The sequence below is a fragment of the Erinaceus europaeus genome, chromosome 9 (assembly GCF_950295315.1).
Source record: "Erinaceus europaeus chromosome 9, mEriEur2.1, whole genome shotgun sequence".
Lineage (NCBI taxonomy): Eukaryota > Metazoa > Chordata > Mammalia > Eulipotyphla > Erinaceidae > Erinaceus > Erinaceus europaeus.
In genome coordinates, this window is record NC_080170.1 from 117258319 (window position 1) to 117275721 (window position 17403).

At 38.8% G+C, this 17403-nt stretch overlaps 1 protein-coding gene across 1 annotated transcript; it reads right to left on the reverse strand.

The window, feature by feature from the left end:
• Positions 1-15595: 15595 nt before the first annotated feature.
• LOC103118343 (keratin-associated protein 13-2) lies at positions 15596-16585 on the reverse strand. The gene has a single exon (XM_060197030.1). The coding sequence runs from the start codon at positions 16520-16522 to the stop codon at positions 15860-15862; it is 663 nt and encodes a 220-aa protein (XP_060053013.1). The 5' UTR covers positions 16523-16585; the 3' UTR covers positions 15596-15859.
• Between the last annotated feature and the right edge of the window lie 818 nt (positions 16586-17403).

Here is a 17403-nt window from a genome sequence, read left to right on the forward strand (position 1 = left end):
ACTAAGCTGTTTATAAGACGACATCTTAGTCTGCTGTCTAATTCAAGCAAATAGATTAGCGCTGTCATAATACACTGACTGGTACAATGTAAAGTGCATTTATGGCTTTGCCTTGAATCTGAGATGACTGCTAAATCCTCAGAATAGTCATTATCCTCAGTCACATTGCCAGCTCACATGGTCGTTCACAGTTCTTATGTTTTTCTCTTCTAATAGTGGTACATTTGGCTGCAGTTCTTTTCTCAATCATTCCTAGTGTGATTTGCCATGTTAGAAACTATATGTCTCTGTTCTGCAATGAACTAATAAGTGGTGCATAAAAGACAGCAATATCCTTGCATGATCATAATCTCCCATAAGAGTCAAATCAGTTTTATGGAGAAAGAATTCTGCTTGGCTCTCTTTGACCGTTGAATGCCTATGGTATGCCTCATATAAGTGGACTTAAATTTTATTAGCTAAGAAGATGCAGTTTTTCAGCCCAAACACTTAAAAACCTAATACAACATCAAATTCATAGTGTGTGAATTTTAATGACCCCTTTGTGACTGTGTTTATAACCAACAAAGCAAATACCAAATTATTTCTTCAAGCACACTAAAAATTGCTGAACAAATAATAATAATAATAATAATACCCCAAGGCAGTGTTACAGAGAGTCATATCTTTGTATTCTGTCAGGGTGGATATCACATCTAAATATCTTTGATTCACCAAGATATAGTGACATGACAAGAATATGACACTGGTGGAAACCAGAAATTAAAGGCAAAAAAAGATCAAACGGCATATAAGGATTATGAATAAAAGAAAAAAAAATGAGTAGAAACAAAACTGTAAAGGGATGCTGAATGAACTTGTGTAGGAACTGAGCAAAAAGAAATTAATGTAAGATGGTAAATAACAAGACAAATGAACCTAGTCTCAGGAAACCCAAGGGTTAAGTAGGCAATTATAAGACAGGCCTGTCCCTGAGGAAGAAAGCAATTCTCAGGAGTTAAAGCTGTAAACAGAGACAAGCCTGGGAGTCTGGAAGACAGGAGATAAATCCAAGGACAGACTCTGAGAAAACAGTCTGGGAGCCTAGGGTCAGGAAAAGGAGATAACCTCGAGGTCAAAAAGACCCCCTCGCCTTCCCTGCACCTGGGGACTATAGATAACTACTGTTGTAAAACTGACATTGTGTAGCTGAACCCTGTCACGTAGTCTGTAATCTGAAATGTACATATATCCTAGTAGGACTTGGGTACAGGAGAGCTGGTGTGTCAGCCCCTTGGTAATTGGGCCCTAGCTGGCTAGAAATTCAATAAAGGCTCTTTGCTTTTACATCACCCCAGTCTTTTGGTGCTTCCTTAGATTTGCAGTCCAACATTTGCAGCCAGGTTAAAAAGAAAACTATTATAAAGGGTGTAGAGGAAAGCTTGTTTATTAATAGATATATGATGTTCATCAGAGAACAAAGCACACTTATATAATTTAGTAAATATTTTCAATGTTTCAAATGGAAAAGATAAATACTTGGTTTTACACTATATAAAAGAACATAAAATTCACAGCTTCTGCAATCAGAGAATTGGTCAAGAGACCCTTGGGCTTTTTACATTAGTTGCATACATTTACAGCTTAATAATTGTTAACGTTTATGGAGTGTTTTCTATATTCAAGAAACACTTCCAGTTGCTTCACATATCTTATTTGCTCCTCATCCTAGCTCTGTGATATAAACACCATCATTATCTCTCTTTTGCATTAAAGGAAATTGAATTTCTCAGAGTTACTATAATATGTACAAAACCAATAGCCAATAAGTGCTGGAACTGGGGATTCAAATATTGTAGCGTTATTGTAGAAGTCAAATATTTAACTGGTTTCAACAGGTTCTCCCTCACAGCAGACAGACTAATGTGCAAATAAAAATGTTTTATTATCTAGATGCTTAAGTATTCAAAGAAATAAATTAAAAGCATGTGTGTTCAGACAGACTATCTTGTACTTGGAATGACTGAAGTGGAAAGCCCAAGTATCTCATTTCAAGGACCAAATGATTTCGTTCCATGAGCAGACTTTGGAGTGTGGGTGGGTTAACAAATAAGACAGTTCTAAATCCTGCAGCTTTATTTGTTTATTTATTTATTTACTTACTTACTTCTTTTTCAGCACTGAGGACTTGTGCAACTTCACCACTTGGGTGATAACTTTTAAATCTGTGTATTTAATAAAGAAGATATGGCGGGGGCGGGGGAAGGTGGCACACCCAGTTGAGCTCACATAATACTAAGTGCTAAGTGCAAATGTGGAAATTGAGCTAGAATTAATAAATGTAAATTGGTAATTAAAATATAGGCAGGTCTGGACTCCAACAACCTGAAGGCAAACTGTAGATGCAGACCCCTGAGGTGAGGTGAGAGGTCATAACAAAGGAAGATATCTCTGGCTGGAGGCACTGTGAGGGTTCATAACAAAGGAAGACACCTCTGGGGGCAGGAAAAGAAGATAACCACAGGGCTGTAAAAAGAACCCTCACTTCCCCCATACATATCTAATAGATAACCATAATTGTAACACTGTCTTGTGTTTTGTCACATAAGCCATGTATTCTGAATTGTATATAATCCCTAGTAAGACTTAGATAGGGGGTCAAGCACCCAATACAGCTGTGGGGTCTTGGCCCTAGCCCCTATCCTGGGCTAGTAAATAAAGCTCTTTGTCTTTACATCACCCTGGTCTCTTTGTGAATTTCTTGGATTACCGAACCTAACACAAAGACCAGCACAAGGATCCAGGCTGGAGCTGCTGATTCCCACCTGTGTTGGTCCACTTCATGACCAGTGAAACAGGTCTGCAGGTATCTCTCTATCTTGCCTACTCTCTATCTCCCCATCTTCTCTCTGCACCCTTTTAAATAATAATTTAAAAGGAAGGAAGGAAGGAAGGAAGGAAGGAAGGAAGGAAGGAAGGAAGGAAGGAAGGAAGGAAGGAAAAATGGCTGCTGGGTAAAGTAACTGGAGAAAGAGAGAGAGAGGAAGGTATCACAACACTGGAGTTTTCATAAGGTGTTTTCCATGTAGTGTTAGGAGTCAGATGAGCACCATAGGCATAATACTTGTCCTGCAGTATAAGCTATCTTCTGACCCTTCACTGACTTTTTTCTATAATTTTATTGGAGGAATAATGGTTTACAGAGCAGTTGTTGGCACATGGGTACAATTTCCCATCTTCCTGCAGCAGTTGTCTGTGAAACTTAGCTACTTCCACCACACACACCAAGACCCCAAAGAAACTCCCCCCAAGCTACCTCCCTTCCTTTCTTAACCAGTATCCTTTGCTTTTATGCAATACATCAAACCCAGTTCAAATTTAACTATACATTTCTCCTTTCTGTCCTTGTTTCTTACGTTCCACCTATGAATGAGATCATTCAATATTCACTCTTTTATTTGACTTATCTCATGTAACATAGTACTTTGAAGATCCATCTGACTCAGCTGTTAAAAAACGATGAAGTTACCTCCTCCTCTGATATTTTAAGGGTCCTGAACTGCACTGATTCTACCTACACTGCCCAAGGAAGTCCTAGTTGAAGTTCTCAATGAGGGAATTATTTCTAATAGTCCACACTTTCCAGAGACCTCCAGATATTCAGTGACAACTTTTCTATTAGTAGGCTAGAGCTTGTTGGAATGTATTGTTTCCACATAGTTCCTGCAGCTTGCAGGCAAATGTTCCTTTATTCTCAGTCTTATTGACATTGTAATACAGCATTCCTTTGCCTTGTATATGAAAGAACAGTAATTATGCATATGTGTGAATAACAATTCTCTCTGCATACACTGTGGACTCTCAACAGTACAGAACAAGGTCTATTTGACCTCCTTCCTGCTTGCTGAAAAGAAATTAACATGAAGGGATGAGGGTAGATAGCATAAGGGTTATCAAAAGAGATTCTCATGCCCTCAAGCTCCACAGTCCTAGGTTCTATCCCCCACACCAAGCTTCTATTCTCAAATATACATTTCATATGTCTGTGTGCATATTCAAAACACTTTCATTTATAGACAAAAGATAGTGAGTGATGTGTTAAAATCATTTAAAATATTTTATTCATTATTTATTTAATGAGAGAAAGAGAGAGACCAGAGCACTGCTCATCTCTGGTTTATGGCGCTATTAAGGATTGAATCTGGGGCTTTAGAGCCCCAGGTACTAGAGCATTTTTGCATAACCATTATGCTTCTCCCTAACCCACAATTATTGTTAGAACCTATGTGGCTCATGAAGTGACTCAACAGACCTATGTGTTTTATATAAGTGTGTGAAACCCTGAGTGTGAGAGTTCAATTGCTAGAATCTCCCTCAATTATGTGGTTGAGCAGTGGTCAGGCCCCTCTCTTTTTTTTTCTCTTTCTTTCTCTCTCTCTTTCTTTCTTTCTTTCTTTCTTTCTTTCTTTCTTTCTTTCTTTCTTTCTTATCTCTGTGGACTCATGACTCTGGGTTGATATTTTAAGACAGAGACATAGAGGCAGGGGAAGAAAGGGGGAGAGAGAGAGGAAGATGGAGATGGAAATGGAGAGGGGGAGAGAGAGAGAGAGAGAGAGGGAGAGAGAGAGAAACAAAGGTAGTGTTTAAATTCCCTTAAATGTGGGAACCAGTCTTAAGCCCAGGCCACACACCTGACAAAACTGCACCCTATCCAAGAGAGCTATTTTGTCATTTTTGCCAATCCTCCCATTGCACTTTAAATGAAGAAATAAATGTATTTTTCAACAAAAAAGTTTCTACTACCATAAAGTGAGATTAAGTCCACCTGTACTTCGCATCTCATTATCTAGTCCTACTTCCTATGTGGCTAAACCTCACTATAAAGTCAACAAGTGCTGAGGACAGAATACATAATGCAGATGAGGCAAAGTTTCATTCCTAAAGTTTTCCTTTTTTTTTTTCCAGAGCACTGCTCAGCACTCATTGATTGAACCTGGAACTTTGGTGCCTCAAGCATGAGAGTCTTTTTGCATAACCATTATGTACCCCATTACCACTACCCCCTCACCTCCCACCCCATTCCTAAACTCTTTAGCTCTTAAAACCCTCTGGAGGTGGGAATAAAATAGGGACCAAAACTTTTGAACTATAAAAGCATATACTGGGGGTAAAATGATGGTATGAACAGTCTAGCTTTTCCCATTTGGCAATAAAAATGCACTAAGTCTTAGTGTTAAAAAAAATAAATAAGCAAACAGGGAGTCTGGTGGTAGCACAGCAGGTTAAGTGCACGTGGCGCAAAGCGCAAGGGCCGGCTAAGCATCCAGGTTCGAGCCCCCCACTTGCAGGGAGTCACTTCACAGGTGGTGAAACAGGTCTGCAGGAGTCTGTCTTTCTCTCCCCCTCTCTGTCTTCCCCTCCTCTCTCCATTTCTCTCTGTCCTATCCAACAACAGCTATGACAACAATAACAACTACAACAAGCACAGCAACAAGGGCAACAAAAGGGAGAAAATGGCCTCCAGGAGCAGTGGATTCATAGTGCAGGCACCGAGCCCCAGCAATAACCCTGGAGGCAAAATAAATAAATAAATAAATAAATAAATAAATAAATAAGCAAACAAATTGACATGCTAGGGGTGGGTAGCATAATGGTTATGTAAAAAGACTCTCATGCCTGAGGCTCCAGGTGCTAAATTCAATTCCATAATCCAGAGCTGAGCAGTCTCTCTGTATCTCTTTATCTCTGTATCTCTCTCCTTTGTCCTTTTCTCTCATTAAAAAAAATATTATGGGTAGTATATGTTTTAAAAAAGCAATGATAAACTGACTGTTACCAAGATGAAAGAGAGAAGTATAAATCAGATAAAATAGTCCAGTCGTACGGTGAAGATTAAAATTGGAGTTTTGTGGTGACAAAAACTTATATTTTTGAGGGATGCATGCCTAAACTTTCCTCAAAGCTCAATTGCAATTTCACTTCATTAAAATCATGAAAATTGAATTAAGAATGGATTAAAATTAAATTTTAAAGTGAATTCACAAATTAAAAAAAAAAGAAGAAGCTAGTAAATAGCTCAGCTGGTCAAGTAAGGGATTTGCTTATTGATGCTGGAGAACCCATGGTTTAATACACTAGGCCACACATATCAGTGGCATACTCTGACTTCTCTCACTCAGTCTCCTATGAAATAGATTTAAACAGATCTGTCTGATAAACAATGGAGGTAGGGAGGGACAGGGAAATTCCCAGACAAATTGCTAAATCACAAGGTAACAGAAAGTAGGAAACTCAAATGTAAGTCATTCTAGAATTCACAACCACATTCCTTTCCTGCCCAGAATTGGCAGTTGGAAAACTTGCTGAACTCAGTCTACCTCAGGATCAGAGACTTGCCATACAAAACATTCCTCTCCCTGTGTTGACAACAGATTAAGAGAACGTTTCCACATCATTCTCCTGGAATGAAATTTGCAACTGCAGAAGACAACACTAAATGTGCTTTGACTGAGCTTTGTTTTTCTTGCTTTAGCTAGCAAGTGCAGTAATAGACTGTAGAAATCACCTTGAAATTGTGGAAGCTAACACATTTTTCAGATTTGGCTTATAAGCGAGACAAGATGAGTATTCAATAACACCTCCTCACCTTGCAGGGTCTGTGGGACACAGAAAGTGAAGTCCCCTGAAATCAATTTTAGAGTCAAGGCAGTAGTCTCCATGGTAATTTGTCCAGTGGGAAGAGTTAGCTGTTTAAAATACAGAATCAGACTTCCCCAGACAGACGAACCACACCAATGTGTCCTGGAGCTCCGCTTCTCCAGAGCCCTGCTCCACTAGGGAAAGAGAGAGTCAGGCTGGGAATATGGATCCACCTGTCAATGACCACGTTCAGCAGGGAAGCAATTGCAGAAGCCAGACCTTCCACCTTCTGCATCCCACAATGACCCTGGGTCCATATCCCAGAGGGGTAAAGAATAGGAAAGCTATCAGGGGAGGAGATGGGATACAGAGCTCTGGTGGTGGTAATTGTGCGAAGTTGTGCCCCTCTTATCCAATGATTTTATCATTATTGCCTTTTTATAAAAATAGCTAACTACATAAATAAATAATACAGAATCAGCCACTGAGCATTTATTTTTAAAACAATGATAATAGGTTTCCCTCCAATTATATAACTAGGTTATTTTGCTGGTAAAGTGCCAAAAGAGGATCTATATCAAAGACAGCGTTAGGTACTTTTCTTTTGCAAAAATCCCCTGAAATATAAGGGAGGTAACTTATTACTTAGAACAAGGAGTTTACCTAAAGTTTATTTCATTTTTAAAAATATTTTTATATTTATTTATTTACTTATTCCCTTTTGTTGCCCTTTTTTGTTTTATTGTTATTGATGTCTTCATTGTTGGATAGGACAGAGAGAAATGGAGAGAGGAGGGGAAGACAGAGAGGGGGAGAGAAAGATAGATACCTGCAGGCCTGTTTTACTGCCTGTGAAGCGACTCCCCTGCAAGTGAGGAGCCAGGGGGCTCTAACCCAGATCCTTACACCGGTCCTTGTGCTTTGCGCCACCTGCACTTAACCCGCTGTGCTACCACCCGATTCCCTCATTTTTTTTTCTTTTTTAAAATGTAGTGTTGATCTGGGAATGCAGCATAATTGTTCTGCAATGACTTTCATTCCTGAGCCTTAGAGGTCCCAGGTTCAGTCCCCAGCACTACCATAAACCAGAGCTGAGCAGTGCTCTAGTCTCCCCCCACCCTCTCTCTTCCTCACTAAAGAATAAAACAAATAGAATAATTTTACAAAGTTAGATATTATCTCTGTCAAAGAAACTGGGAAATCTATTTTTTGTCTAACCAATGTCATGGAAAGACCTCTCTTTCCATGTCAAAAATTATAACCTTCCTCCCCTACCCTTCTTTGGAAGTTTCCAAATACGTCTAGACATGTTTAAAAACTGTAAAAGGGGAAAAAAATAAACCTGATTGACTTGGTTATTTGATCAACTCCTTAGTCCATTGTTGATCATATAAGTGAAAAATTATGCCTAAAATATTGATGTGATATAAAATTATAATTATAATAAGTAAACAGTGGGACTTAACTTTAGAATTAGAGTGCAGGGATTGACTTTATCAGAATGCAGTGTAGAGGTCATTGGAGAATCTTGCGATTTCTGAAATGGACATGTGTTAGAGATACAAGTGTATGGAAGGTAGCCAGCTGGTGGTACACCCAGAATTCACATATTGTCATGCACAAGGACTCGGGTTCAAACCCCATATCCCTACTTACAGAGGAAAAGCATCATGAACAGTGAAGTACTGCTGCAAGTGTCTTTCTGTCTCTCTCCCAGTCTCTGCTCTTCTCTGCTTCTATAGTTTCCTCTGCCTGTATAAGAAAAGAAAGAAAAAGGAAAGGGAAATGCCACTGGGAGTGGTGGAGCTGCTGTACAGACAACAATCCCCAGCAGTAACCGTGGGTGTAAAATAAATTAATTAATAAAATTTGTAAGGATGTGTAGTGCTGGTAAGGACTATGCGGAGATAAAAGTACATGTATCTTCATCTGCAATATTCCAGCCTTTAGGTTCATGATTAATCAACAATCTGTATGGCTTTATATCTTAACTCTTTTTCAACCACCAGGTTCCAGATGCTACTGCCCCGGCCTGAGGGGTTATCGACGGAAACCTAGGGTAGGGGGTGAGAGAATGGAAAGGACAAGAGACACGAAGAACGAGAGCAAGACAGGAGGTCTGATCAAGCTCTGAAATTTTTATTTTGCAGCCGCAATATATGCACACACAATGAGGAAGTTCTGCTAAGGTAGTGGGGGAGGGAGGTGGGTGAACGACTTTCCAAACGCTAGATGGTAATCTCAGTTCCAATGGTCGGAATGTCCTCTCACCAGCTATATGAGAGTCTTAGCTAAGGCCTTGGCTCCTGGCATGCTACCATGATACCAACTGGACTTCCCAGGGCAGACAATCCCACCAATGTGTCTTGGAGCTCTGCTTCCTCAGCGCCCTCCACTAGGGAAAGAGAGAGACAGGCTGGCGGTAAGTATCAACCTGTCAAAGCCCATGTTCAGCAGTGAAGCCATTACAGAAGCCAAACCTTCCACTTTCTGCATCCCACAATGACCTCGGGTCCATACTCCTAGAGGGATAAAGAATAGGAAAGCTATTAGGGGAAGAGATGGGATACGGAGTTCTGGTGGTGGGAATTGTACCCCTCTTATCCTATGGTCTTGTCAGTGTTTCCTTTTTTTAAAATAAATAAATTTAAAAAATTAAATAAAGAAATAAAAAAGAATAATACTTCCCATACATCAGTAGCTACCTCTTGTCATTGTTTAACCAAAAACTTTACTTTATCTATAAAAAAATTTATAGAAGTTCTGATTATAAACTGCTTTATTAATAGTTTATTTATGTCCTCAACAGATGGCTAACTTCTCTCAATTTAATTTATATTATACATATCCCAATATATATACATATATATGTGTGATATATATATATATATATATATATATCACAAGAAGTAGCAAAAATAATACCTAGAGTCTCTTGAAATTCTTCACAGTGGTGACATTAGTATAATACTTATGGCTAGAACATAAACTGTATTTCTTATTCCAGATTAAAGATGCATCCACTCAAGCATATGTGCATCTGTAATCTAACGTGTAATTTTGTTTCTTCTATGAGACTGTAACCACTGCAATGACAATTCAGATGTAGATTGCATCCTCAACAATTACAAATTCAATGTTGGAAATGTTAAGATAAAATTAAAAGGGTAATTCATTGAAATTAGGAAATATATATTCTGCCCTATGATATTTACATTTCTATTACTTAGTTCAATTAGACCTGAGCTCTTAGAAAGGTGAGGAGCTTGCTATTTCTAAGTAATGATGTTAAATTGCAGTGGGACATTTGGGATGAGGGGGTGGATGGACAGGATCCTACAATGACATGAAGAAACATCTCCTCTCTATGCAGCAATCTTTGCCCTCAAGTAATAAGTGGACATATTGTCTCCAGAAAACTCTACCTTCGTAAGGTAGAGAAGCTTATTTGTTTCTCTGAGTCTGTTTACTTCTTTCTCTTTTAAGTTTCTATATTCAAGAGAAAATATTCATTCTACTATAATTCACATATTACTGTGTTTTATAACACTGGTTTTAATACTGTTATCAGTAAAACAATCAATAGCATGAGGGTTTGAAATAGGATACATAAGATAAATTGCTATGTACTCTACCTGGTTCACTACTATTTTCATTGTGTTTCAACTGTTAATTCTTTACACTGTAGGAAATTGAAAAATGATATAAATTATTCCTTTCCAACAATCTGATAAATAATCTTACATCCAAAGAATCATTGACAAAAATATATACACTAGAAGAAAGTAGGTTGGATAAAAGAAAAGAGGTTCACAACCCAGAAAAAGAAAAAAAGAGAGACCTTCCATCTTGCCCCCCCCCTCCCATAATAATCCTGGGTCCATACTCCCAGAGGGACAAAGAACAGGAAAGCTTTCAAGGGAGAGGAATGGACACGGACTCCTGGTGGTGGGAATTATATGGAGAAATTAAGAAAGAAAGAGGGAGACAAAGGAAGAAAGAAGAGGGAGAAAAAAAGGGGGAGGAAGGAAGGAAGGAAGGAAGGAAGGGAGAAAGAAAGGGAAGGAACTATTGTATCATCAGAGCAAAGAGTCCATGTCAACAATCTGGAGAGGATGACAGGTGACAGCAGTCCTTGTTTGATAGGGAAATGCAGTTATTAGGTGATTAGACTAGGGCAAAGCAAGCTAGGTGATTAGATGCAACATTTAAGGACGTGGAGGGAAGCTATGCCTTGCACAATCCTGAAAGGAGAAACCTCTTGAAAATCTGAAGCTGCAGTAAACCCAATTGAAGGGATGAGAACCCTCAAGGCGGAACACCCAGGAATGAAAAGATCCCTAAGAGGAAGTAAAGGGAATTCCCACACTATGGTATGTAAAGCAGAATGAGAGCGAGGACTTCCAGATGAGTAGCTGGGCAAAGTGTTTTGAACTTGAATGTGAACACACATTCCCTTAAAACTGAATGCAATGTCTCTCAAGTTATAGTCTGCATGCTTCAGCTCTGCCCTGTGTGTCAACATTTTATTAGACTGCTAATTGTAGCAGAATAAAGCACATTAGTTATCGAGTCACCTAAATAAGCACATTAGTTTTTCTATAAAAGAATGACATGGGGGAAGCCAAATAACTATCCCTACATATTGCATGAGAAGTCTTTTATTTTTAACTATTGATATCATGTCATACCAGACACAAATCTCAGACGTTACCTTAGTTAATAATGTTCCTTTCACTGCTACTAGACCTATAGAATGCATCAGCAGACCATTGTTATTTTATTATTTTCTTTTTACTTATTTTTATCTTTTGCCAATTTGGGACCTCATACATACTCAATTTCATCACTATGAGCTACCTTTTCATTTAAATATACAGAGATAGATGATAAGTAACAGATAGATAGATAGATGATACATATATACATACATACCAGAGTACTATAACTTCTTTTCTAATTTTTAAAATATTTATTTACTTATTCCTTTTTGTTTCATTGTTGCAGTTATGATTGTTGTTGTTACGGATGTCGTTGTTGCTGGATAGGACAGAGAGAAATGGAGAGAGGAGGGGTGGTAGAGAGGGGGAAAGAAAGACACCTGCAGACCTGCTTCACAACTTGTGAAGTGACTCCGCTGCAGATGGGGAGCCAGGGGCCCAACCCAGGATCCTTCTTCCTCTGGTCTTTGCACTTTGTGCTACGTGTGCTTAACCCACTACACTACTGCCCAACTCCCAGTACTATAACTTCTTTCAGTGATACAATACCTGCTTTGAAATCTTCCAGGACTTGAACCAGGTCTGTGTGCATGGGAAATCATGAACCATGAAAATCATGAACCATGGGAAATCATGAACCTAGTCTGTGTGCATGCTATATCTGCACCTAATTCTGCCTTCAACAATTCGTCCTTTTAAGCTTCCTCTTAAGATACTTCTTAAATATCTTCTTTGCAGATACTATGTTTTAAAACTAAGTAGTTATAGTGTTCGTTCCTAAAGTCCGGGTCACATTATTCCAATCAAATATGCCTCTATATTATTTTATTTCTTTTGAGTGTTTCTCCTTAAACCTATCTTCACACTAATAAATGATTGGGGGGTAGGGGATGTCTCTCACTTACATGACCTAACTCCTTACAGGTTAATATATTCTATTTGTTTATTTATTTATTTAGTTAGTTAGTTAGTTACTTATTTTAAGAAATGATTACACTGAGATGAAAGGGAAATGGCCTCTTCATACTTAGTTTGATCCCTAACCCTAACTCTGTCCTAACCTTAACCTCCAGCCTTCCCTCTTCGCAAACTCTTCCCAAACTTTCTTCTTCCTTTTTTCAAAATTCTCCATTATGTGCATAATCCAACTTAGTCTCGAACCCAGTGTTTATCTGGGATCCAAAAAGCAACAGCAGGGCCTACAAAATAGTTCAGCAGGATACTGTACCTACTTTGTACCATGCACATGCCCCATGTTCAAACCAGGTTCCCACAGTGCTGGAGAGTTTCAGTGCTGTAGTATCTTTCCCTTCCTCCCTCTATCTCTTTTTTTCTATCTGAAAACCCAGCTTGTAGCAATGAATCCCTGGTAAAAGTAATAATAATTATAATAATGGTAACAGGAAATTATGACAATAGAGTGTTGATATGGAGAACAACAAGGTGATAGAAAGAAGAGGGAGATGTCATAGAAAAACATAAAGAAAATATAGAGAAAACCAAAGAAAAAAGTGACAAAGAATGAGAGACACGGAACAAATTACTGGGAATGATAGTGACAAAACCCTAAGAAAGATCATTTTATGTAAAGAAAGATGGACATCCATTATGTGTATTTCCAAAAATCTGAACATCCACATTATATTTTTAAAAATTTCAAAGATTGGAGATAATAAAATATATATTTTTTCCTCTTGCCCATTTGCTACCCTGTAAAAAATTTTTAAAAATTTCATCTCTCACCTCAGAGATTAGATTAACTAAGGGAAATTCTTCACCCTGGAAGCTCTATCTACTGGAAGCTCTATTTACTCTATATCACTGACTACCTTGTCTTGGGGTTTCTCTCATTTTGAATCTTTTCTCTGTTCTCCTTGTAGGGTCTGCTAATCATCCGGCATGAATGTAGGTGATTCGAGTTATAGAATTTTCTCATTGGTGAATTCACTGAGACCCCTTTGAGTTTCTTTCCCCAAATAGTTTACTGAGTGGAATATTACCAACTCTGTACTTTCCTCTTTTTAAGTATTACATATTTAATTTTTATGAGGTAAAGACCAGAGTGCCTCTTAGCTCTGGTATGTAGTGGTGCTAGGGATTGAACTTGTGACTTCATGCATACAATTTTGTATTTTACTGGTGACCAAGCTCCTCGGAATTTCATTCCACACTTTTCAAAGAACACTTACTGTTGTCCACCCTCAGCAATAATTCAGATTTAAAAACCTTTTTGTTATATTCATAAAATTTTGTCTTGTCATTTAAAACCAACTAAATGAATACCTATGTACTTAGATGACATATTTATGTTAATTAAAGCTCTTTGGATGTGACTGACAAAACTTATATTAATTATTTTAATTACATTAAACAACAGAAAATTTTAATGGTTCCTATAATCAAAGCACATGAGAGACTAATAAAACTGGCATATGTGATGATGGGCAATACTCTGGTTGCTAAGAGATTATTTATGTCTCTTCGCTTTGCTTCTGTTTTCTGTCTCTTTGGGAACGTTTTGCTCACAGAGCATCTGCTTTTGTATTTCAGTCCATAGCATGTAAGAGAAGACTATGAGAAGGAGGCGACACTTTTTAACCTCAGTTTCAATTAGGAAAATTAAAATCTAACAAAAAAAAATGTCAGAAAATACACATCAATGAACTCAAAGCTCATAGTTAATACTCTCATGGGATACTATCACTAAACATGTTATAAAATGTTTTAGCCAGATTCTGACACTACATCTATCTTCTGAAGCAAATAACATAAGCAAGCTATAAATAATGACAGCATATAACATCTCAAATATGAATGATAGCTTACAAGGACTTGCTGTTGTCTCGCCATCACAGTTGGGCAGTGAAGCCCAGGGAAAGTAGTCAGACAGACATAGCCCAGGCCAGAATAAACTAGATTTCAGTTCAGAATATTAAGAGTAATATTATCTTCCCTAATTCAAACAGATATTACTAAAAGAGGATTAATCATTGTCTCTTTGTTGAGGAACTCAGTCTCCTAAATGGAAATCTTTTACCTCTGGGTCTCTAGCTCGGTAATTTAAATGTCACAAATGAATATTTCTTCTAAATAAAACAAAATTTCCCTTCCTATTACTCTTTATATACTTCATAGTTGCAAACTTTATGACCGCTTCTCTTTCATACACACATATACAAAGGGTGATCCATTTGTGATGTGCTTTTTTTTTTTTTAATGTATTTCATGAGAAAGAAATCAGGGCAGGGTTTACCAAATACAGTGTTCAGAATCAAACCCAGGCCTCATGATTGCAAGGAGAGTCCTCTTCCAGCGTGTCAACTCATATATCACTATTGTCCACTATATTTAAAGATAAAGCCTATTCTAAACACTAGACACTTCTTTTTTTATAGGCAGAAAAGCCAAGATAAAATCAAAGAAAAAAGAGGAGACCACAGCATAGAAACATCCTTTAATTCAGTGGGGGTGAGTCTCAAATCCAAGTCATGCATCTGTCAAAGAAGCAAACTATCCAGCTGAGCTTTCTCACCAGCTTAATCTTTATTTTCAACTTTCATGCCAATGTATCAGACTAAAAAGGAGTGATTTTTTTTCTTCCCCTAGTGGGCTTCTGGCTGAATTTGAATTCAGTGTTGAATGGAATACATCAATTCAAAGTCAGTTATGGTGGCTATTGTAAATTGTTCTGATGAAAAGCACAGAGTACCTCCATCATAGAGCAATCGCCAGTAACACCATTAATTATTCCTCCATCTTCATGGTTGAATATATGTATACCTACTGTATACCTATTATCCTTTTTTTTTTCTTACAGAGTTATCACTGAGGCTCCATGTCAGCACTACGAATCCACTGCTTCTGGAGGTTATTTTTCCCATTTTTGTTGCCCTTGTTGTGGTTGTTATTGTTGTTACTGATGTCGTTGTTGTTGGATAGGACAGAAAGAAATGGAGAGAGGAGGGGAAGACAGAGAGGGGGAGAGAAAGATAGACACCTGCAGACCTGCTTCATCGCTTGTGAAACGACTCCCCTGCAGGTGGGGAGCCGGGGCTCGAACCGGGATCTTTACCCGGGTCCTTGCACTTTGCACCATGTGTGCTTAACCTGCTGCACTACCGCCCAGCCCCTATACAATGGAAACACCTACTTCCTTGAGAAAGAAAGCCATACTCCTTAGGGAATTAACAGTGATGGTCTTACATCCTGAAAGTAGGACAGCTATAAAAATTTGTAAATAATAAAGAACAATGAAATTGTACCTGATGCAAGAATGAATGAGTTTATTGGGTAAAAACAAATCTGAATATTTGAACATTTTGTTAGAACAATTTATATAATTCTGAATAAATGGTTACAAAATCCCATTGGACACCATATTGTGTTCATTAGTTTTACTGTCTAAAACAATTAGTTTGTCTTAAAAGAAAGGTTTGGAGTTGGTTGTGAAAGAAATTTGTTAACATTGCTGAAAAGCCTATGACGAAGGCTGAACTGCTTGACTTAAAAGGTCAAAGACCTCAGCAGGTTGATCTACAGAAGGTTTGCTTACAGCTTGGTCTGTAACAAGAAGACTGGCAGCTTCCAGAAACCAGATAGGTAGGGCAGCAAAATCTGGATCTATAGCTCAGGGAAGGAAAGTCACAGGCTTTATAACCAAGCGGTCTGAAATCACTAGACCTACTTCCAAGTGAGTAGCAGCTTCTGGATCCATAACCCAGGAAACAACTGCTGCTGGACCCACAGCCCAGAGACCCAGAATATGTTGTCTGGCAGGGCCTGCAGAAGGTGGAGGGCCTTGGGCGGTAGCAAGATGGCTGACAGGGCCTGCAGAAGGTGGAGGGCCTTGGGCGGTAGCAAGATGGCTGACAGGGCCTGCAGAAGGTGGAGGGCCTTGGGCGGTAGCAAGATGGCTGACAGGGCCTGCAGAGGATGGAGGGTCTTAGACGATAGCAGGAGGTCTGGCAAGGACTATACCCCACACAGGAAGACTGACATCTGATGGGTTTAGAGCAAGTGTCCTGACAGCCAGTGGAGAGAGAGGAACCCAGCTGGCAGGTGCTGGGAGAGCAGAGATCCGTGCTGTAGACCAGGTTGTTGGGATAGGAAGAACCACATGAGGATGCTGGGCAGCCTTCAAGAGAGGTGGAGGAGAAGTTTCCAGAGCAGCAGTTGCTGGACATGTTGACAAGAGTTGTGAGCTGAGCTGAGTACAATGAGAGGTTGCACTGAGTTTGAATGTTCTGATCTGGACTCCGAGTTATATATACTCTTCGACTTGGATGTGTCACTGCTCAGATGCATCCTCCCCCTTCTTGCTCACCATTTTATACAAGAATACCTATCTAAGTCACTGGAGATGTTTGATTTACTAACTCTGCACATACTAAATTTTACCATAATCACTGTGATACACTCAAGAAGAAGCTACAGGATGTCTTTCTACAGAATCTCTGTTATTTCACAAAGTCAAACGTCATCAAATTTCCCAGTAACCTCACCTTTCATATTCATGCGTGCAGTGAATCGACTAACCAAATAGAATTGCACAAACTTAACCTTCATTTTATTTAGCTGATGAGGTACACCAATGTTTATTACTCAGATCAGTTTCTTTCTTTCTTTCTTTCTTTCTTTCTTTCTTTCTTTCTTTCTTTCTTTCTTTCTTCCTTTCTTTCTTTCTTTCTTCCTTCCTTCCTTCCTTTCTTTTTTTTTAAATTTTATTTATCTATTATTGGATAGAGACAGGGAGATATTGAGGGGAAAGGGACTACAGAGAGGGAGAGAGCCAGGGAGAGAACTGCAGCTCTGCTTCACTGCTTGTGACACATCTCCCCTGCAAATGGGGACCAGGGGCTCAAACCTGGGTCCTTGTGCACAGTAATGAGTGTGCTCAGTCAGGTGTGCCACTGCCTGCCCTCCCGGTCCTATCCTTTATCTGTATATTTTCACTAATTTCTCCAAATGTTATCTAATGTCTCAATCATCTATTCATTCAAAGGGCTGAGCAGTTGTATTCGTGTTTGGGCACACACTATAAGGTGTACAGAGACCAAGGTTCAAG